This window comes from Trachemys scripta, chromosome 7 (genome assembly GCF_013100865.1).
Source record: "Trachemys scripta elegans isolate TJP31775 chromosome 7, CAS_Tse_1.0, whole genome shotgun sequence".
Lineage (NCBI taxonomy): Eukaryota > Metazoa > Chordata > Testudines > Emydidae > Trachemys > Trachemys scripta.
Genome location: NC_048304.1, coordinates 31,484,209 through 31,505,770, shown reverse-complemented (window position 1 = coordinate 31,505,770; position 21,562 = coordinate 31,484,209). Strand labels below are relative to the sequence as shown.

General features: G+C 46.7%; 1 protein-coding gene across 6 annotated transcripts in view; it reads left to right on the top strand.

Annotated features, from left to right (window-relative positions):
- Positions 1-7,302: 7,302 nt before the first annotated feature.
- Positions 7,303-21,562, top strand: part of DPF2 (double PHD fingers 2) — a 43,091-nt gene continuing 28,831 nt past the window's right edge. For all 6 annotated transcript variants that reach the window (XM_034775614.1, XM_034775613.1, XM_034775612.1 and 3 more), the window contains exons 1-4: positions 7,303-7,408; positions 17,172-17,332; positions 19,622-19,729; positions 20,992-21,155. In XM_034775614.1, the coding sequence (XP_034631505.1) occupies positions 7,377-7,408; positions 17,172-17,332; positions 19,622-19,729; positions 20,992-21,155 (465 nt within the window). In that variant the 5' untranslated portion in view covers positions 7,303-7,376. The remainder of the gene's footprint in view (positions 7,409-17,171; positions 17,333-19,621; positions 19,730-20,991; positions 21,156-21,562) is intronic.

Genomic DNA, 21,562 nt, shown 5'->3' with positions numbered 1-21,562 from the left:
ATAGGGCGTTTATGTGCTCTCTCACATTGCGGTAATCGGCTTCAGTGATCTCTTCAAAGGTCTCAGCCAGAACTTGGGCAATGCGCTTGCGCAGGTTTCGTGGGAGAGCCACTGTGGTCCTTGTCCCAGTCAGGCTAACATGTCCGCGCCACTGTGCCGTGAAGGGTGGGGGGACCATAGCTGCACACAGGCAAGCTGCATATGGGCCAGAGCGGAAGTCGCATTGCAGTAGAAGACCCTCCCTTGCTTCCCAGGTCACCCTCAGCAGCGAGATATCTTCCAGGACCAACTCCTGTGGAAAATGTGGAGACAGTGTTCAGTATAGGAGCCTCCTGCAGCCGTTGGCTCTCCCCAAGGCACTGAAACCCAGAGGACAGTACAGCCATGAAAGAATCAGTTCCCCTTGACCCTGTGCTTACTCATTTTGGGACTCCCGTGGGTTATGTGTGCTCACTTTGGGATGGGCAAATTATGCTATTGTGTAGACTGTGCTTGCCCTCCTTAAGTACGGGGGAATCATTGATCTGTCTGGAGTGAACAATGCTGCCTCTGTTAAGTGTTGCATTTTGCCTTTACAGATGCAACCTTGAGATCTCAGCCGTCTACGTTATCACCGGCCAAGAAGCTGAAAGAATCAGGTAGAGGCCACGTAGAAGCAAAAAGGACTTCATGCAGCAGTCCCTTAATGAAAATCGAAAAGTGCAGGAGTGGCGAGAGAGTGAAAGGAGGGTCTGCCAGCAGAATGTGGATCACTGGCACCAAATCACGGAGAGGCTGATAAGCATCATAGAGCCCCAAGCGGACTCGATTCAGGCGCTCATAGCCATGCAAGTGGAGCACTACTCGCCCACCTCCCGCAGCCCTTGTCCCAAAACTCTTTCCCTTGTGCCCCCATATCACCTCCAACCCGCTTTCCCCAACATCCAGGTTCTTATCGCCAACCGCTGCCTCCAACACCTGTAGCTTCACCATTCAGCCCTGAAAACTACGACCCTTACCCACTGCATTCAACCCCCCTCACCATCCAGTATAGCCATCCTGAAGTGCAGCACTCTAAACAGGAAGGCTGAGTATGATACTGGACATACACAACTCTGTCATTGTACCGTTCCCCACCCCATCCCCTTGCCTTTTGTTTCCCAAGCAGTTGTGTTTCTTTTCATAAATGGATTTTTTTGCTTTGAAAACATGATTATTGCATAAAGTAAAAGATACCTTAGCCCAGGAAAGCAACAGGCACTGCAAGTCAGTGTATCATATGTAGCAAACACAGATTGCTACTAACATTGGAACCACTGCACTTCACTCCCGTGCAGGGCACCAGACACTACTGGTGGCTTTCAGCCTCAAATTGCTCCCTCAAGGCATCCCTAATCCTTCCAGCCCACGCTGGGCCCCTCTAATAGTCCTGCTCTCTGGCTTTCGAATTCAGCCTCCAGGTGTTGAACCTCCGAGTTCCATGCCTGAGTAAATCTTTCACCCTTCCCTTCACAAATGTTATGAAGGGTACAGCACGTGGATATAACCGTGGGGATGCTGTTATCGGCCAGGTCCAGCTTCCCATACAGAGATCGCCAGCGGACGTTTAAATAGCCAAAAGCACACTCCACAGTCATTCTGCACCAGCTCAGCCTGTTGTTGAACCGCTCCTTGCTGCTGTCAAGGCTCCCTGTGTAGGGTTTCATGAGCCACGGCATTAAAGGGTAAGCGGGGTCTCCAAGGATCACAATGGGCATTTTGACTTCCCCTACGGTGATCTTCTGGTCTGGGAAAAAAGTCCCGGCTTGCAGCTTCCTGAACAGAGCAGTGTTCCGAAAGATGCATGTGTCATGCACCCTTCCGGGCCAGCCTGCGTTAATGCCAAGGAAATGCCCACGGTGATCCACAAGTGCCTGGCGAACCATAGAGAAACAGCCCTTCCGATTAACGTACTTGGAGGTTAGGTGGGCTGGTGCCAGAATTGGAATATGCATCCCATCTATCGCCCCTCCGCAGTTAGGGAAACCCATTTGTGCAAAGCCAACCACAATGTCATGCACGTTACCCAGAGTCACGGTTCTTCTGAGCAGGATGCGATTAATGGCTTCTTCAAACTGGTTAACGACCGATCGGTAGCTCTGGAGTTGCCAGCTTCCAGACTGCAATAGCCACCCACTTCTCCACCGTCAGGGCAGCTCTCAGTCTCGTGTCCTTGTGCCGCAGGATGGGGGCGAGCTCATCACACAGTCCCATGAAAGTGTCTTTTCTCATCCGAAAGTTCTGCAGCCACTGCTCATCATCCCAGACTTGCATGACGATATGATCCCACCACTCAGCGCCGTTCCAAGGTGGTGAGCATGTTGGTGAATGCCACAAGCAATCTCATGTCGTATGTGATACTCGAGTCGATATCATCGGAGTCCTCACTGTCACTTTGGATCTTAAGGAATAACTCGACTGCCAAACGTGATGTGCTGGCGAGACTCGTCAGCATATTCCTCAGCAGTTTGGGCTCCATTCCTGCAGATCGAAAAGGAAGACAGAGCGCGCAGTACAAAAAACATTGAAAGATGGCACCAATTGTAGACGGAAGCAGAGGGATTGCTGGGATGTGAACCGATGCATCATGGGGCGTTGGGACAGGACCCAGAATGCCCCGCCCCCTTCACACAAGCCACAGCGCCAGAATGGGAAGAGGTGCTCTGTGGGATAGCTGCCCACAATGCACCACTCCCAATGCTGCTGCAAGTGCTGCAAATGTGGACACGCCAGTGCGCTTGCAGCTGTCAGTGTTGACAGACTGCAGCGCTTTCCCTACTGCGCTCTACGAAGGCTGGTTTAACTCAAAGCGCTCTAGATTTGCAAGTGTAGCCATGCCTGAACTGTTTCTTTTGCTAAGCTATCTGCTGACTTTTTCTGTCCCACATCTGCCAAACCATCCTTTACCCTCTATATTTGAAATCAGGGAAGCTCTTAGCCCATTTGGCTCAGCTTCAGATCAGACCTTGCCACATGGCCCATTGTTTTGGGGGGTGACTTTTACTGTTTCCAGCTCAAGAGGCTTAACTGCTCCTTTGTTTAGGGTGAAAGAAGTGTGCTGTATTCATCCATCAGATCTAAGCAGGTCTTTGATTATCTACAGTTAAAAGACCCACTTCATGGCAGCCATTAACACATTCCAACATAAGGTTATATCGAATAGAATAGTTTAGATCATGGTGAGAACTTGCTTCTCACTCTCTCACAGCGAGTTGGCCCGCTTTCTCATCTTCTGATTGTTTGTAAATTCCTCTTCTTGTCAAGCTGACAGTGTCTTTGATGGAAGCTGTATTCAGAGTACACTTAGCCAAGCTATCACACATTTCTTCCTGAGTTTTCTCCCTGGCTTCCTGCCCATTTAAAATGTTGCAATAAGTATTGCCTTATTCCTCTCTTACAAAGCCAGTAAAAACCACTGAATAAATCTGGCCAACCTCAGAGATTTCCCACAGCGCTGGTGACGACAACTTCCTTTTGCTCCCTGACCCTTTTTAACCTGTTTAGTTCTGTTTTGTTTAATTTTTAACTAGCTTTTCTTGATTGTTCACTTCTCAAATCAGAGAATAACCTAAATGATCATTCCAAAGCGCCACACATACGACTTTTTACCTTAGTTTTAAAAAGTATGGGTCATTCTGCCAGGAAAATTACTAGTTCCAACCTATCCAATATTGTATCTGAGCCCATGATGGCAGAATGAAATTGAGTCCCCTTTGGTTTTCTATCTTTCTGGGATGAAGAGTTTTCTATCTCACTGGGAGGGAGAGTAATCTGGAGGTTTGAGAGAGGGGACCTGAGTGAAGACTCCTGGGTTCTATTCCAGCTCTAGGATGGTGGCTTAAAGGTTAGAGCAAGCAACAAAATTGAGACCCCTAAATTCTGTTCCTGGATCCTAGTGGGTAAATCACATAGGGATCTCCTGCATTCTAATCCTAGCTGTGCTTTTGATTCTCCATATGATCTTGGAGGTAGGATGCAAGCTCCCTATGAGACAAATTACTTGAAATGGGAAGTGAGTGCTGAGAAGAGGCCTGGAGGAAGAGAGAGGCAAAAAAGAATGCAGAAATTGTGCAGATGGAAGAAGGAAAGAAATTGGGGAATGCACTTTGTTGGTTGGGCATCCAAGACTGCCTAGAGTTGATAGGGAAACTATGTCTTGTTCTTCTTACTTTGTCCCAACAGGAAACATCATCCCATTCAGGCTGGAAAGTGGGGAGATCTGACATCAGTGCACCGGTTCCTGAAATGTTGATTTCCTTACAGATCACACGGAGAATTACAAAATAGGCCTTGCCTACAGTGGATATACTTACCTGGGTTACCAGTGCAAAACGCTAGTGTTGACAGGCAAAGCTGCTGTTTGCATCACTCATGTTTCCTTTGGTTTCAGCGAGCAAACAGCAAGCGAAGAGCTAAACTGCATCAGTGCACATCAGCCTTAGAGTGATTTGGGATGGGATTTGCATAGGCACAGCCACCGCCCACACCCATCATTTGCCACCAATGTCCACTGTGGGAATTTCAGCAAACCTTTGTATCACTTGGAAGTCTGCTGGGCATGTTACTTGCAGGGAATTTATATCTGCCTGGAGCAAGGGAATTATTCAGACAACTTATTTTAAAAGGCCAAATGGCTTCTACAACTCCTGGATAAGAGTTTGGTACTTTCAGATCCCTGATCCCTATTGTGCAAAAATAATGAGCAGCCAATGTGTTTCAGGGAAACAAAGAGAGTTCAATGGAAACATTTTAGCCCTCCTGGCCAGCACTGGGAAATCTGAGAAACTCTACCTAGCCAAACTGGCACCTAAGCAAGCGGAATTCTTCTGGGGTTGGCAAGGGCACCTCCTTCTGAACAAAAGTTGAAATGTGTGTCGTGCAGACCCTTCCGTTAGACTCCAACTGCAAAACTAATTACTGGGAAGGGGAAGCTTTAAACAAAGAGCTAAATTGTGTCTTGGAAAGGCTGCAGGGGGGAAGGAACCTACAATTTGTAATGGAAGAGAAAAAAAGGCAGAGCAAAAATGTTGCTGCTCTCATCTTTCCTAGTTAACAAGCCAAGAAAGTGTCAGGAAGATGCTGGGTGCATCTGAGCTGCAAAAACCACACTGTACAAGAACAGACTCAAAATAAAGCAATACACTTTCACCCACATTTTTTTTTTACCCCATACATCGAGAGGGAGAATTTAGATCCAAATCTATCCATGTTGGTACTTATTCTGTTCCCACAGTATCTGAGCAACTCACAGATTTTATTTTCACAACACCCCTGCGAGGTAGGAAAGCATTACACCCATATATATATATTTTTTTTTACAAATGCCAAACAGAACCACAGGGCAGATTAAGTGATTTGCCCCGGGAATCTGTGGCTGAAGAAGGAACTAAATCCAGGTTTATTGAATCCTAGCCCAATGCTCTATCCATTAGATGATTTGTCTTACCCTAAAATACACACATTTGAGTACTCTCTCCCACTCCCCACACTTCCATTTGTGTTTCCCATTGTGTTGAGGGTGCTTACCTTCCAAACACGGGCAATAAGCATTTTATGAGGTTAAATCTGAGGGTGTAAGCCTCTCCAAATGCAGGTGGACTGGCAAATAAATGTTTCTGTTTCAAAGTGCAGCATAGATTCATGTGATGTCTCCAAAGCCATAAACATCCCAAGAAGCAGCAGTCCTGCATGAGGGGCAACTGGAGACAGGGGACTACCCAGCAGACAATGATGAGCAGAACAAGAGTCTTGTCCGTTGCAGGCACAACCTGTCTCCCCCCTATTTGACAGAGATTCCTCATAATGTCTCTTGATCTAAAGCTCAACATGCTGGTTCCCATCAGACTTATTCTGTACGAATGTGGGAATGCGTGCACATGGCATTTGTAGTGCCCAATCCCCTGGGGGCATGGTTTACATTAGGGAATTATAGATACAGTATTTCAGTTTTATAAGGCAAAATTTAACAACCTACCTCACACTATTCCCCCCCCTCCAGTGACTGACCCCCCCCATGTTTACACAGAGCAGCTGGGGAACCTTTCTTCCCAACAAACACCCCATGCCAGCACGGTCCAGAGGTCAGAAAAAAAGATCAGCCACTCTGGTGAGGCATGAAAGCCCAACGACAGCACCAGTCAGTACCACACGCAGCAGCAGTAGCTGGTGCAGTGAAGGAGCCGGGTTGGCCTCTTGGGGACTGCACAGCGACACCTCCCTCCCTTCACCCAGGGCCGGTGCAAGGAAGTTTCACGCTCTAGGCGAAACTTCCACCTTGCACCCCCCCCAGCTAACCCCGCCCCCGCCCCTCTGCAGCAGCTAACCACGCCCCCACCAGAAGAGCCCCCCCGACTCTGCAGCTAACCCCACCCAGGGAGCCCCATGGAAGCTAACCCCGCCTGGGGAGCCCACCCCAGCTCACCTCCGCTCCGCCTCCTCCACTGAGCACACTGGTGTCGCTCTAATTCTCCTCCCCTCCCAGGCTTGCAGCACAGATTGGAGGAGAATTAGAACGGGGGCTGAGTGCTCAGCGGAGGAGGCGGAGTGGAGGTGATCTAGGGCGGGGAGCGGTTCCCCTGTGCACCCCCCGTTACTGTGGCTGGCCCTCCCTGCGCCCCCCCCGCCCCAGCTCACCTCCATTCCACCTCCTCGCCTGAGCGGCCTTTTAGGCACCCTCAACCACTAGGCGCCCTAGACAGCCGTGGAGTTCGCCTAGTGGTTGCACCGGCCCTGCCCTCACCCATCCCCCTCCTTCCCCTCACCCCTACTTAGGGTGACCAGACAGCAAGTGTGAAAAATCGGGATGGGGTGGGGGGTAATAGGAGCCTATATAAGAAAAAGACCCAAAAATCGGGACTCTCCCTATAAAATTGGGACATCTGGTCACGCTACCCCTACTCCCGCTCTTCCCTCCATCCTTCCCACTCATCCCTCCCTCCACCCCGCCTTCATTTCTTCCTACTTTTCTCCCCTCTCCCCAACTTTCCCGCTAGTTTGCGCTACCGCGCATGCGCTCCAGCCCAGCTCTCCTAGGAGCGGGCGCTTGTACGCATGCGTAATGTGGTCGCGACAAGGTCGGTCATTCTCTCTCTCTCTGCCGTATGGGTATTGCGGGGTGTACGCCTCTGCGGTAGCGCATGCGCATTGGTGACACAGAGAAGGGGCAGGCACGTATTTTTTTCCTCGACGCATGCGTAATTATGGTCAAGCGGCGGAGGCGGGGGGTGGAAGGAGAGGGGTGGGCCCGAGGCCCTTGGCGCTTGCGCAACGTAGGGTAGGCGGGGTGAGTCGGTAGCAGCCGTTCTGCGCCCGGCGCGTGCGCACTGGACGGCCACACGGGCCCAGGCGACGGAAGGAAGATGGCGGCGGTGGTACAGAATGTGGTGAAGCTGTGAGTGGGTCCCCCTCTCCCCCGTTTTCCTGCCCCCCGAGCGCTCCGCGGAGCAGCCCGGGCCGCGGCTGGGCTCCCTCCCCTCGGGAGAATCCAAGTGACCCGGAACGGCGGTGGCGCGGAGGGCTCCTGCTCTGGGGCTTTCATTGTTAGGCGCAAAGTTTCTCAGCCCGGCTCCCCAGGCGGAGTGGGGATCCCGGCGCCCGGTGGGCCTGGGAGCGGGGAGGAGCTGGGACCCCTTGCGGCGGGAATGGGGGGTGGAGACCACCCTCACAGGATGGTCTCAATGGGGTCCCTGGGAGGGAGAATGGAGGGGGCAAAGCCCCCACTTACAGCATGAGGGAGGATTATCAGTCTCAGGTTTCAGAGGAGCAGCCGTGTTAGTCTGTATCCGCAAAAAGAAGAACAGGAGTACTTGTGGCACCTTACTACAGCCCACTTCTTCGGATGCATATACGTATATGCATATATGCATCCGAAGAAGTGGGCTGTAGTCCATGAAAGCTTATGCTCTAATAAATTTGTTAGTCTCTAAGGTGCCACAAGTACTCCTGTTCTTCTTTTTATCATTCTCAGGGCACCACCAAGAACAGCAGGGAGACATTTCCTGTCCCCCTCCCCCCCGTGGAACTGGGAAGAAGACAGTTCCATTTACAGATCTGCCATGGGGAACAGGGTCCTCCACAAGGCTCAGGCTAGAATAGGGGTTGCAGCTTCTCTTTCTAGGGGATCCATATGGGAGCACAAGCTACTGCTCCCTACCCAGGTGCTGAGAGCTGGAAAGGCTACAGTTCCTTTGACCTTCTAAACCAGCAGCCCAGCCCCCCCCCCCTTTTCCTAAATTTTAGGAATAAGAGAAGGTATGAGAAGGGTGGTTGCAAGACTGCCCTAAGGGTAAGGACTATAGCTTCCTAACCTCAGCAGGGTGTGAATAGGGCCAACTCCCCTCATATTCTTGATAAACATGGTGTAAAGGAGCAAAAGTGCTGTTTTTAAAACTGGAGTTGAAAAGTCATGGTGATTCAGCCAGCCAGCATGCAGGGTTTAAATTGAAGAGGGTTTTTTGGTAGGTAGGATAAGGATGGTAGGCCTTGACAGAGGTGATGGTTGTGTGTAATTGTGATGACATTGCTTATAACCTCTTGAGGTTTGATTTTCCAGTACATAGTAATAATGGCTGTCATATGGCAGACTGTGGTTAGGAAGCAGTATTTGGGATTAAGTCCAGGTGTGTGATATGATTTCCATGCTTCTGATTGAGTTCCTCTTTCTTTCCCCCCTGGACATTGTCAAATCTTTGCTATCTCTAAAGAAACTTGAGAAGAGCAAACAAAAGTTATCTGGAACACACTAAACAGCAGGTATTCTTAAAAATTCCTTGGGGAAAGGACAGTCTTAGCAACAAGGGCATCACTTTCTCTTTCTGCAAATCACACCATTTGAGCCTTGGGCAGAGGGAGAGAAGGGTGGTCTTGGAATCAAGGCAGTGCAATGGACCTCAGGTACCCTAGGGTGAATTCCTGTCTCAGTCATGTGTTTCTCACAGATCCCTGGGTAGGTTACTTAATATGCCTTGTGCTTCAGTTCCCCATGTGTAAAAAGTAGATTGTCCTTCCCTGTCTCTTATGGGGATTGTGAGAATAAAATCCATTAATGATTGTGAGGTGCACAGGTACAGAGTAATTGGGGGCTGTATAGGTCCCCAGATATCTATAAAGATACAGGTGTACGGGTATTGTAGAGTAGTAGCCCAAAATAGAATATCTTTTATATAGTGTTTGAGATCACTAGATCTCAAAGCACTTTACAAAGGAGGTTAGTATCGTTATCCCCTGCACCAAATGCTACACTGTTTCAAAATGTTAGTACAGTGTAACTGGATTATTACTGAAGAGTATTGTAGTAACATGCTTTTAAATAAGGGATAACTGAGCCAAATGTCCTCCTAACCCTCCCCATTCTTCTGATCTGTGTGAGACTTTTTGTACATTTTCTGGTCTTAGTTCAGTCTAAAAACGAGCAAAATACAAGTATCAAAGTTATCCACTTGTCACATGAGCATGGAATTTAATTATTTTTAATGAGGGGCAGTTGTTGGGGTTTTTTGATTTTTTTAACATAAAATGTAAATTAACAGCTGTTTTTAAAAACTAATGGTGGATGTTTAATTACCAGTGTGTGTGTTAGCTAAAACTGTTTTTAAAATATTTTTTATAATCATGGTTGGTATAGATTAGGTACAATCTGAGAATGTGGACCCAGTGTGATAGGCAGTGTATGTAGTCCCTGCCCTGAACACTTTATGATCCAAATAGATGAGACAAAGGACAGGACAGGAAACAGAAGGGGGAACTAGGTTGCTAAAGGTCACAGAGCTAGGAAAAGAACTTGGGTCTCCTGGGTCCCAGTCCAGTTCCTTATCCATTGGACCATACTGCCTCTCCAGTAGCATTTTAATACCATTTTAGAAAACAGGTTTATAGACTTGAGGTCAGATCCTATTGTCAGTCATGCCAGGGTAAGTCTCTATTAACTCTATCGAAGTCTGCAGTGTTGTATTTCAGCTGTGTTGTATTTACTTGTGTATAACCAAAAGCAGAATATGTTCCTATGTCCTGTAGAAAAATGGTTTCAGTGGTTCCTAAATTCTTTCATGTTGTGACCACCTTTGGGCTCACATCTGGTAACATGGCTCCCAGGGGCAATGGTGCCAATTCAGATATTACTTTTGGGGCTGGAGCAGATTTTTCAGCCCCGATCCCCATTCTTACATCCAGCCCTGGTCCACCCCCAGGTCTCGGGGGAGTTGCCATCGCAGACCAGAGTGCATGGATTGGGCACGCCTGCCTCAGCGGGGGTGGCAGCTCAGGCTCCGCCCTGTCTCTCCTCTGCACCACAACTCCCTGTCAAGCTGGGGGTGGTGGTGTCTCATTTCAGCACTGCCAGCCCTTGGATTTTGCTGCCAGTGGCAGGGACCAGCCTCTACATAGCCAGCTCTGTTCATGGTCCGATTGCAAGGCAGAGAGCAGAGGTGAACAGTCTCCCTGTCTCCCCCCTGCCCTACTTAAATGGCAGCCCTGTCTCCCCCTCCTTGTTGGCCTGAGGTTTCCAATGTACTAGGAGGAGCTGCCATGGGGTCCAGCAGGAGGGCCCAGCAGGCAGTGCAGGACCCAGGACCAGCTAATTTCTGGTCTGCTTTTTCAGAATAGAAGTAAAGACACAGAATCTGCTCTTTTTTCCCTCGTTGAATCAACATTTTTTGCATATGCAGGATTTAGCCAGAAATCCATTAAATTTTTTAAAATCTTTTGCTTTATTTGATATTTTGAGTCTATTTAAGCTGTTTGAATGCACAGCAATGGCATATCAATACAATCAGCTTGTGCATTAAGCTCAGACATCTGGTTTTTAATTGTATCTTAGAAATGTGCATTATTAGCTTGAACTGTATAAAAGTATTGATATGACTTCAATAAAAAAACTAGGTTATGTATTTTAAAAAGAGAATATCCAGCCATTTGTCTGTGGAAAAGTTTTCACTCTTCCATTAAGATGTTTCTCTCCTGTGTTCTCCCTCCCCCCCCCCCCCCCTTTTGATTCCTCCATCTCCTGATCTTTGGCCCACTCTACAGTCCAAACCATGTTATCTGCTAAGGGGAATCCTATTCTGTTTCCGAACACCTTTAGGAAAATTTTCCATCCTGAAAACTGCTATAATATTTAATGCTTATGTAGTGCCTTTAACCCAAGAGACTAAGGGCATGTCTACATTTGCCATTTAAAGCGGAAAAATTCCCTTTTTTGCTCAAAAACTGTGGGAGCGTCTACACTTGCCAAAGAGTTTTTGCAAGGAAACTCAGAAGTTTCATCGCAAAAAGAAAACCACCTCCACGAGCGGCATACGGCTCTTACCGGTGATGCTTTTGGCGGTGATGTGCAAGTGAAGACACGTTCTTCCTGTTTACAGAGCTTTTAGCCTCTGGAGCATATCCCACAGTGCCTAGGTGACCACTCTGGTCAACATCTCTGCTGCTTTGATGCTAGGAAAACAGACATCCATCCAGGAGCCTGTAAAGCCCCGGGAACTTTGAAACTTCCCTTCCTGTTTTCTTGGCAAGCGCTCACTTATCTGGCCAGGTGACAATGGCTGCTCTAGGGACCCAAGATCCCCTGCTTGGAGCAATGCTGAGCTACTGGAGCTGATCAGTGTTTGGGGAGAGGAGGCTGTGAAGAGACCCAGGGTGCCCTTCACTCTCACTCCTCCATTTTGACAGATAATGTGTAGGGCTGCACTGTGGGATAGCTGCCCTCAATGTGCTGCTCTCACGGGGGAACTGCTGCAGATGTAAACACTCTCTGACACCTGTGGAAGTAAGTACACAAACCAGGGCTTTTCTTTCACTGGTTCACTATCACCGTGAAACTGACAGCGCAAAAACTCTTCAAGTGTAGACATAGCCTAAAAGTGTTTTACAAGGGATGGTAGTTGGTGGAATTATCCCTGTTTCGAACATGGGGGAAAATGAGGCACAGAGCTGTTAATAGCAGTCTGTGTGAGTAGCAGAACTGGGAATAGAGTCCAGGTCTTTTAACTCAATCCAGGAGGGCTCTCTCCAGTGGACTGGATTGCTTCTAGAAACTGAAGTGGAGAAGAGACTTGTTTTGTCAATAGCATCATTTACTTATCAGTTATCAGGGCAAACGATTGCTACATGCACTGATCGGGGAACTGTCCTAGCAAGCAGTTGAGTGTTTCATCTGTAGTATGGATATGGCTTAAACTCCTGTCTATGCTACAAATTTAGCTGTAAAGGGAGATATGTCCAAATCTATAGCATAGTTGAGGACATGGCTAAAGCATAATGAAATTCAATCTGCTGCAACACAGAACTATGCTTTAACTGTGTTGGTTGACAACAGTACTGTAATCAGGACCTCCCTATTCCACTGAATTTTTAAAAAAGGTGTGACTTATGCCACATACTACTTTGTGGTGTTGAACTTGCTAAGATTAGTGCTAACCTGACAGTCAGAAACCCATAGGGACGGTGGCTCTCTTAGTTGGTTCTGTGGACCATTTTATCCCTCACGTAATCTTGTTTGGCTGTCAAATCTTTCTGTGCTGTGCATAAACAGAGAGGACAGTGGATGAAACAGAATCTTTGTTGTGCAGGTGTGGAGTCAGGGAGGTTTCATTTGCAACTGAAATGGATATTAATATCTTCTTATTTTTGGAAAGTTTTTTCCCCCCAGTTAATGGGGTTGGTTCTCCTTTAGCTTACATCAGTTTTCCTCCGTATAACTTCGCTGACTTAAATGAGTTAATCTTGTTCTTCACTGGTGTTGGATCAAAACCAGGATTGAGATATTTAAATCTCAGCTCCCCCATCCCAAGTGTGTGCCTTTGTTCTGCGTTATGTCCAGCAAGATATTTTGCATGGAATATTATGTGCAAATTCTCATGTGTTGCCTGAAAGACACAAGCTCCTATGGGTCATGTCTTGTTGTTCATCCTGTTAAACTAGCAGCTTCCTTACTGTGTGTGTAATTACTGAGTTGTGTTATGGAGCCAGCCTGAGTGCCTTTCCTCTCTAACTCATATTCTCTGGTTTGATGCGGTCATTTCAGCCAGTATTCAAGTGTCAGGGTGTGTGTGTGTGTGTGTGTGTGTGTCAAGTATCAGGGGGTAGCCGTGTTAGTCTGTATCTACAAAAACAACAAGGAGTCTGGTGGCACCTTAAAGACTAACAGATTTATTTGGGCATAAGCTTTTGTGAGTAAAAACCTCACTTCTTCGGATAGTGTGTGTGTGTAAGCAAAGGGGTGTTGTGCTTATGTATTAATTTTTTCTTTCTTTCCTCTCCTGGCATCGGAGACATAAAATTCTCTCTTCTTTAGCAAGCTGAAGCCACCAGATTCTCTGCTTTCCCTCTCCCTGCTACTTTGTGGCAAGATTTTAACATTGAAATTACTATAATTATAGCTCATTCAATTAAGTGAGTCTTTAGTGCTGCTGTAGCAAAAAAAAAAAAAACCCTTGAAGGGGAAAAAAAATTAGATTTAATCTGAGTCTTGTATTCTTCCTGTCAGTTCCTGACTTCCCTCTGATGTTTTTGCTAACCTGATTACCAAGCAGAATTGGATTTTTTTGTTCTTTCTAGGATCTATATATTGAAAATGTGCTTCAGAATAGCATAACAATATAAAAAGACTCTAAGTAGAGGGGCCATCAAATCAATGTTCTTCTCAGAGGATAAGGACATGAACATAACATGTAGGTAGGTCACCTGAATTTTGAGTGTGGGGATGGAAATACAGCTTTTGGCATCACTCCAAAATGCTACTCCATAATTTTGTGGCAAATCTATGTCCATGATACTTTTATTGTTGTCTGTGTGTGGCAAACTTGAGATCATTCTGCCTTCACAGTAGCAGGAAGGGAGAACTCAAAGCCTCCTTCCAAGATACATGCCTCCAACAATTGATTTAAATGAGAATCTCTATTAGCACTGCAGGGTCTTTGACATATGTAAGGACTTCTGAATCTGTTCAGTGGTTCACATGCATTACAAATTTCTTAGGGCTGGTCCCCACTTAGTCCGGACTTCAGACTAAGGTACGCAAATTCAGCTACGTTAATAACGTAGCTGAATTCGAAGTACCTTAGTCCGAACTTACCGCGGTCCAGACACGGCCGGAAGTCTCCCCCTGTCAACGCCGCGTACTCCTCTCGGCGAGCTGGAGTACCGGCACCGACTGTGAGCACTTCCGGGATCGATCCCAGAACATCGATGGCGTGCCGCCGGACCAGCTGGTAAGTGAAGACTAGGCCTTACTCTGGAAGGCACTGCATAAAAGAATATCCCAAAAATGCAAGGATCACTCCGCTCATCAATTAAAATCCAGCTACTTCTTGGTTGGGTAATGGCAGCCCCACTGCACAACAACTTAGGGCAGAAAGTGAAGGAGTTCTATATCCAATTTAAACTGCACAATATACCAGAGTTATAATTTGCATAAGGCCCTTGGGCATGAAAAGGACTGTGGGATTTTTAATGACTGCGAGTGACTTACATTTCACCTGTTAATGGAAGGCAAGAGTTTAATTACCTTATTGGTATTTCCAAATGGTAGAAATTGTTTGGCGAAAGGGAGAGATGTGAGACTATTTTGAGGATAATGCCCCCCAAGAAATACATGCTATGTTTTTGTGTGTATAGGATATGTCAAGCAGAGGATGTGTCATTTTTCACATGCTGGATGATATCTTTCGGGTTCTTTTTCTGTGCAACTGTTAACATGTTTTCTCTATAGTAATAAGTAATTTTACTATTATTAACATTACTGTTCGCACATGATACAGAATGCTTCAATAACAAGCAATGTCTCTTGGTTTCTTGCTGGCTTCAACAAAGTTTTTTAAACTGGAGGTATATCCACTGGGGTGAAATAGAGGCAAGAGAGACAAGTCATAGAAGTCAGAGCGGGATGAGAATTACTAAGTGCTGATTGGTTCCTTTACTCCATTCCAATTTAGGATCCCAACCTTTTTAACACTTAAAAACCAGAAATTTGGTACAAAATTTAATTGAAAACCCAAATATAAATCAAGGTAATGGTCTTGTATGAAATAGTGAATTATTTATGGAGAATTGTAGCTTGGAACCCATCTGTTTTAAGACCTCTGTACATAGTGCATCATTCTGTGATATTTCATGAAATGATATTTAAGGTGAAAGATTAGGGAGTTGGCAGTTGGGTAATAGAGCCTTTCAACTCTGCCATTTGACTTCCGCTGGGGTTAGCAATGCCTTTAAAATAAATAAATAAAACATCCTGTATGATGGCTGTCTGATAGACCTCCTAGCCAGTTCTCAGCAGGACAGATGTAATTGATTGGCTCCCTTGCTAGAAATGCCAAGGATTGAAAGAGCCATGGAGACTTATCTCCCTCCCCAGAGTTGAGCAGCGGTGATTGGCTCTGAGCAGCTTCCGTTGCTCATACTCTTGGTTAACAGGGCTTCAGATTCAAGGGGTGTCAACCTGGTCCTGTGTTATCTGCTCTGTATCCCCATCTGGTTCACTCATTATGTACCTTTTGACCTTTATCTCCATTCCTGTTTTTCCACTTGTCCCCTGTATTCAGTCAGTTTCTAGGTCCCATGGGACTTCCCTTGTCTAGAGGATGGGTCTTTTGTTCTTGGTGGGTTCTGTCCACCATTCCTGAGGATTCAAATAGGCTGGTCTGGGGTTCTCTGCTCATCTTCCCTCTAGACCCTTCATTTTGACCCTGTGACCTGCCTTTCATACTTTGTACCCTGTAATCAAGTAAGTGCTGGGCTCTGCAGCATGTCCCTCATCTGAGGGGGTGGGCCTTTATTTAATCATGTTTATTATGGTAGTGCCTAAGGACCAACCAAGAATGGAGCCTTGTTGTGCTAGGCACTGCACAAACACAGAGTACTATTTGCGGGTACTGGACAAATGAGTCTAGACCTGCCCAAAATTAAAAGCCCCCACCCCATCCCCCCCAAGGGGTAGGAATCGCTAGGCCAAGGCCACAAGTGAGTACATGGGACTGCGAAGGAGACAACAGGAATGGAAGTGAGGTCAATGGTTAAAAATCAGGGAACCAGAGGGGGACACCAAGCAGAGAACCCCAAACAGTGTCTGCTGCTCCTCAAAGGTGTCTGAGGTAGTGGACACTCCCCAGAGGAACTGCGCCTAGAGACAATACAGAATAGCAGACAGTTCCTGACCCAAAGAGCTTACAATCTAAATAGATCAAACAGGTGAGGATGGGGAAAGGGGTTATCACACACATGAGAGGAATCGGTGTGATGTCAGCAAACAGCATGTTCCGCAATTTTTGTTAGGTGAGTTTGATTTTTTTGTGGGGAGGTCATCTAAATGAAAAGTGAAGGGACTGAGGGGAACAGGGCAGGTGTGGAGTGAAGCTGAGAGAAAGAGAGTGGGCAGGGAAGGAGATGGTTGGAGCCAACAGTTGGCTCTGCCCACCATCCTGGGATTTAAATAGGCTGATTACTTGCATCAGCATTAAATCCACCCTCGTGAGATTTAGAATGCTATGCAACTTGACAACTAATAACAATAATATTAAATAAAATAAAAAATCACTAAAAATTGCTTTGATAAAAATTAATAGGAAGCCTCTGTGGTTCATGCAGAACATTATTCAGTGTAAACAGCTTTGAGAAAAATATGCCAAAAGCTTTCGGAGAACTGTCTGAAATCCCTACTTTGGAGGGATTGGTGTGTATCACACTTGGAGTAATTCCAGATACCTTCCAGGAAGCTGGGTTCTTGTAGGGATCTGATCTGTATGGGTCATTGGTCCGCTCCCTAATGTTAATTCTAACTAAAAGTCTGATTTGGGCATGTCTACGTGGTGGTGATGGAATGTCAGAGGATGCAAAGTCCCGAGGTAGGTGTTTCTAAATAGAGTTTCCTGGGAAGTCCTGCACTAGGGATATAAATGCCCAAGAGCAAAATATATCACAATGGTTTGTTTGTCAGTGATCCCTAGCGCTTGGCTCCAGCCGTTCTGTTGTCTTCAGAGTTGGCTACAGGTCTTTACAAAGGTCTAGCTCCAATATTTATGTTGGTACATCCAATCCTTCCAGAGCGTCAGGAGAGTGTTAAAAACAGGTGTGTAGAAAGTGCCAGGAAAGGCAAGCAGCAACGGCAGCTAGTCAGGGAATCCTAATAATTAATACATGGTGTCTGTTTCCTCAACCCACAGCCTTGGAGAGCAATATTACAAAGACGCAATGGAGCAGTGCCACAACTACAACGCCAGGCTGTGTGCTGAGAGGAGCGTCCGGCTGCCTTTCCTAGACTCGCAGACCGGAGTGGCACAGAGCAACTGCTACATCTGGATGGAGAAGCGTCACAGAGGCCCAGGTAGGGCCTTTTCTGCTGTTATGGTACAATAGTGTATGCCCAAACCCAGCACCAGACTTCCCCTCTTACCCACTCTTGTGTAAACTAGCAGGCCAGCTAACCAACCAGTGTGTCAGTGAAGCTCTCTCCAATGTCTCAGTGTTTAATCTCCTTTTCCCAGGGATGCATTAATTTTTCAAACAGAGTTCAACATCATTCAAGACAGGCCTGCCCCTCCTAAGGTATCTGCTGCTGCCTGCACAGCAGGTATCTCTAGCCAAGTCTTTCCCCTAGCTTGTGTGGCAAACATGCCTTCCAAGTCCTTTCCATGACCCATGGTCCTTCAGTTCTCCTTATTAAGAGAACTGCTTGTGTCTTGGCATTTTATCTCACCAGCTGGGAGGCATCTGAAAAGTCACAGGTGGGGGCTAAGACGAAATCCCTTAAAGGGCCAATTCACCCTGTGGTACATGGGCATAACTCTTGTTGTACTTTATAAGTGTTTAGATGAGGAAGGAGCGGGGAGGCTGTTTGGTTTTGGTTAATGATGGGTGTTTGCCTCGAAGCAACAGGAATACATTTGTTTTACAGTTCCCTTATCATTCCTCAGCTGCTTTTGCAGCTATCTTTCATCATGCACAGCGCTGAAGACATACCTGTTTATTGTGTTGCATAAATAAGTTCAGCAGCCTTCTGTATTCAATGGAGTGTAGTGGTTAGAGCAGGGAAACTGGTAGTCAGGACTCCTGGATTCTAGTCACACCTCTGGAAGGCAGTTGGGTCTAGTTATTATAGCAGTGTGAATGGGAATTAGGATCTCTGGGTTCCCTTCCTGTCTCTGAGTAGTGTGTGTGACTTAATAAACCACGGCAACTGAAAATTGGGGCTACTGGTTTCTGCCTGACTCTGGTACTAACCTGCTATGAACTTGAGAAAATATTCAGGTTCTCTGTGTCCTGGGATCAGAACTGTTACTTACGATCTCATCAATACATGTGGGATCAGTGTGGCCTAGTGGCTAGAACATTGATTGGAACTCGGGAGACCTGGGTTCTGTTTCTGGCTCAGCCACTGGCTTGTTGGTGATCTTGGGTAAGTCATGTCCCTTCTGTAAAATGGGAATAGTAATACTGATCACCTTTGTAAATTTGTGTTATTTTGACAATACAAATTTGTTTAAGTCATGAGGAATATTATGTTGGAACATTTAGTCTTAAAACCTAACTCTGTATTAGGAAATGCAGAGAAAGCCCTGACATCCCGTAACCTGGAAAAGGAAATGTGTTTGATGGTGTTTATATGATGATACTACCTGTGGACCACAATCAGGGCCCCATTGTGCTATTCCCTGCGTGGACAAGCTGCAAAGATAGCTCCTGCTCCAGAGAGCATACCCAGATTGTATCACAGGACAAAACAGACACAATGGGATGACGATTGATTGGAAGGATGGGGTAAAAAAATACTTCAATTGGAAGCTTTTTGGGGCAGGAACCGTTTTTTTGTTCTACCGTGTACAGCACCTAGCACCATGGGGTCCTGGTCCATGACTGGTGCTCCTAGATGCTACTGCAATTTCAGTAATAATGTGTACTGAGGTAGCATAAATCTTAGCTGGCCTAAGCAGTGCTAAACAGCAGTGTTTTGTAGGCATCTCACGGCCTTTTTCAGTGTGTGTGGGAGGAATGTGTGGGATTGCAGCTTTGAAGGTTCCCCTGACCATGGCTTTAAGAAACAAAAATTTGGTTGCAAACATGCAGCTGCTGGTAGAAGCTTCCCCTCAGCCCTTTCATTCAGGAGTTCATCTTACCACACTCTGTATATTGTTATGCATTGATATAGACTGAACCTCTCATACAATGAGGAATGGAATGCTCTTAGCAGCTAAGTTTTGCTCCCAACATTTATCCCATTTTACAGAGAGGCAGTGTGATCCAGGGGATAGGGCACTAGACTGGGAATCAGGAGACTTAGAGTCTATTCCTGGCTTTGCCAATGACCTGCTGGGTGACCATGAGCAAGTCACTTTGCCTCTCTGTGCCTCAGTTTCCCCCTTCCGCCATGTATTGTTTTAGATTGTAAACTGTGTGGTGGTAAGATTTCTCTTGCTATATGATTGTGCCATACACAATGGGGCCTTGATCTTGGTGCTCCTGTAATACTCATAATAAGTTGGGGTCTTATCCTGAGGGGTGTGGGGGTTACCCACAATCCCCATTGATTTCCAAAGGCAGTGCCTATACTCATCGCTTTGTGGCATCAATTTGTCAGAGAATATCAGGTTTCAGGCTTTCTTTTGTGTTTTTAAAGGTTTAGCCTCTGGCCAGCTCTACTCCTACCCAGCTCGCCGTTGGCGGAAAAAACGCCGTGCTCACCCTCCTGAGGATCCGAGGCTTTCCTTCCCTTCCATCAAACCAGGTGACACTTCCCCTCCCTCTGATCTCTGCTCGCAATGCAGTTATTAGGCTCGTCTCATGAGCTGTTTCGCCTGAGGTTATTTCCTGTGATATTAGGGAGTTGTCTCAATGACCCAGGAGGTGGTCCCTTCCAGTTCTGTGTTCATATGTTCCTCTCTCGGGTTAACAATGCAGCCTCACCCATGTCACATCCATACTCTGCATAGAGCATGGTCAGAAATAACCTCTTGGCACTACTGAGCTCCATAAATGCCACAGTTACACCAACTGGGGTAGAAATCATCCATTGTTGGCACTGTATGGGTTGTGGCATTTGTGGCTGAGCTCTAAGTAGCGAGAACTTGAGCAGTCAACTGCTAGCTCTACTCACCTGAGCTGCTCCTATGGGCAGCTGATTTGGGACCATTGCAGGAGCAGGGAGGGAATGTATGTTTGAAGAAGATGCCTGTTGCTTTACCCCACATGGACACTTTTTCAGTGGGGAATTGGAGTAGATCAGTGTTCTGCAGCTTTCTCCAGTTTTTTACCCCATGGCTCTCTAGACCAGTGTGGTATCCTCCAGGTTTGGGAAGCACCAAGGTAGGATAAACATAGATATCCACTGTCCTTTGGGATGTAAGCCAACTACTAAGCATCTGGTCTTGGGAAAAATACCCCTCCCTAATAAATGTTGTTGCAGAATTGCGTATTTTGGAGGGAGTACATCTTCTTTAGGAACACCTGTTGATGGCTGGTATTGGAGAGAAGATACTAGTCTAGATGGGCTCATTGGTTTTGTCTAGCATTGTGGGATAGGGGGTGGGGTACTAGGCTAGATGGGTCCATTGGTTTGATTCAGCATTACAGGGAGTAGAAGGGTAGCAGGCTAGACTGACCCATTCTTCTGATCCAGTGCAGTTGGATGGTGGAGATACCAGAGAAAATGGTTCTGGGCATGGCAGGTAGCTCATGATACTGGACTAGAAGAACTGTAATGATATTTTCAGAGTGCCAGTGCAGTTCAAGGTCCCATCTGTGCTACAGAATCAATTGTATCGCAGGACCCAGTTGCAACATTCCTGATACCTGACATGATAACTCTGTCCCACAATGTAGACAGGTCCTAACTACAACTCCAAATTGTGCTAATGCCTTGGATGTGTTTTCTTTCTTGCATGCAATTAGTTGATTTGGTGGTGTAGCTGTGACCTAGTAGCATGGAGAACCTGCTTGACTTCTGCTTTTTTTAGCTCTTGACTATAGTTTTCTTTCCCCTTTCTACAGACACTGATCAGACCTTAAAGAAAGAGGGGATGATCTCCCAGGATGGCAGCAGCCTGGAGGCCCTCCTAAGGACTGACCCCCTGGAGAAACGCAGCCTGCCAGACCCGCGCAACGATGATGACAGCCTCAGCGAGTTCCCTGTCACCAACAGCCGTGCGCGGAAGGTACGGCAGAGAGAGGGCGTTCTCCCCTATGTTGCAAGAGGGAGCTTCATGGTAAAACACAAATGTCTCACTTTTAAAGACAAACAAAACACACTCTTTCCTCCCCCTGCCCCGTTTTTCTCTTGTTAGGCCCCTCTCCGGCTGCTGCTTTTGTGGTTGGGGGTGTGTGTGTGTGTCTTTTGGCGGAGGATGAAGGCCTGGATCTAGAAGGGAGCCACTGAGCACTCAAAATTTTGAACCCCTGGTGGGAGCCTGTCATTGGGTGTGGGGAGCAGAAGGTAACAGTGGCAGACCAGGAAGCCTGGAGTGCAGTGAACTATTGGATTTGCTTTCTGGTGGTAGAAAAAGAAAACTTTCATTTTATCTGGGCCCCATTTTGGCCTAATAGAGAGGATGCATGGGTAGGG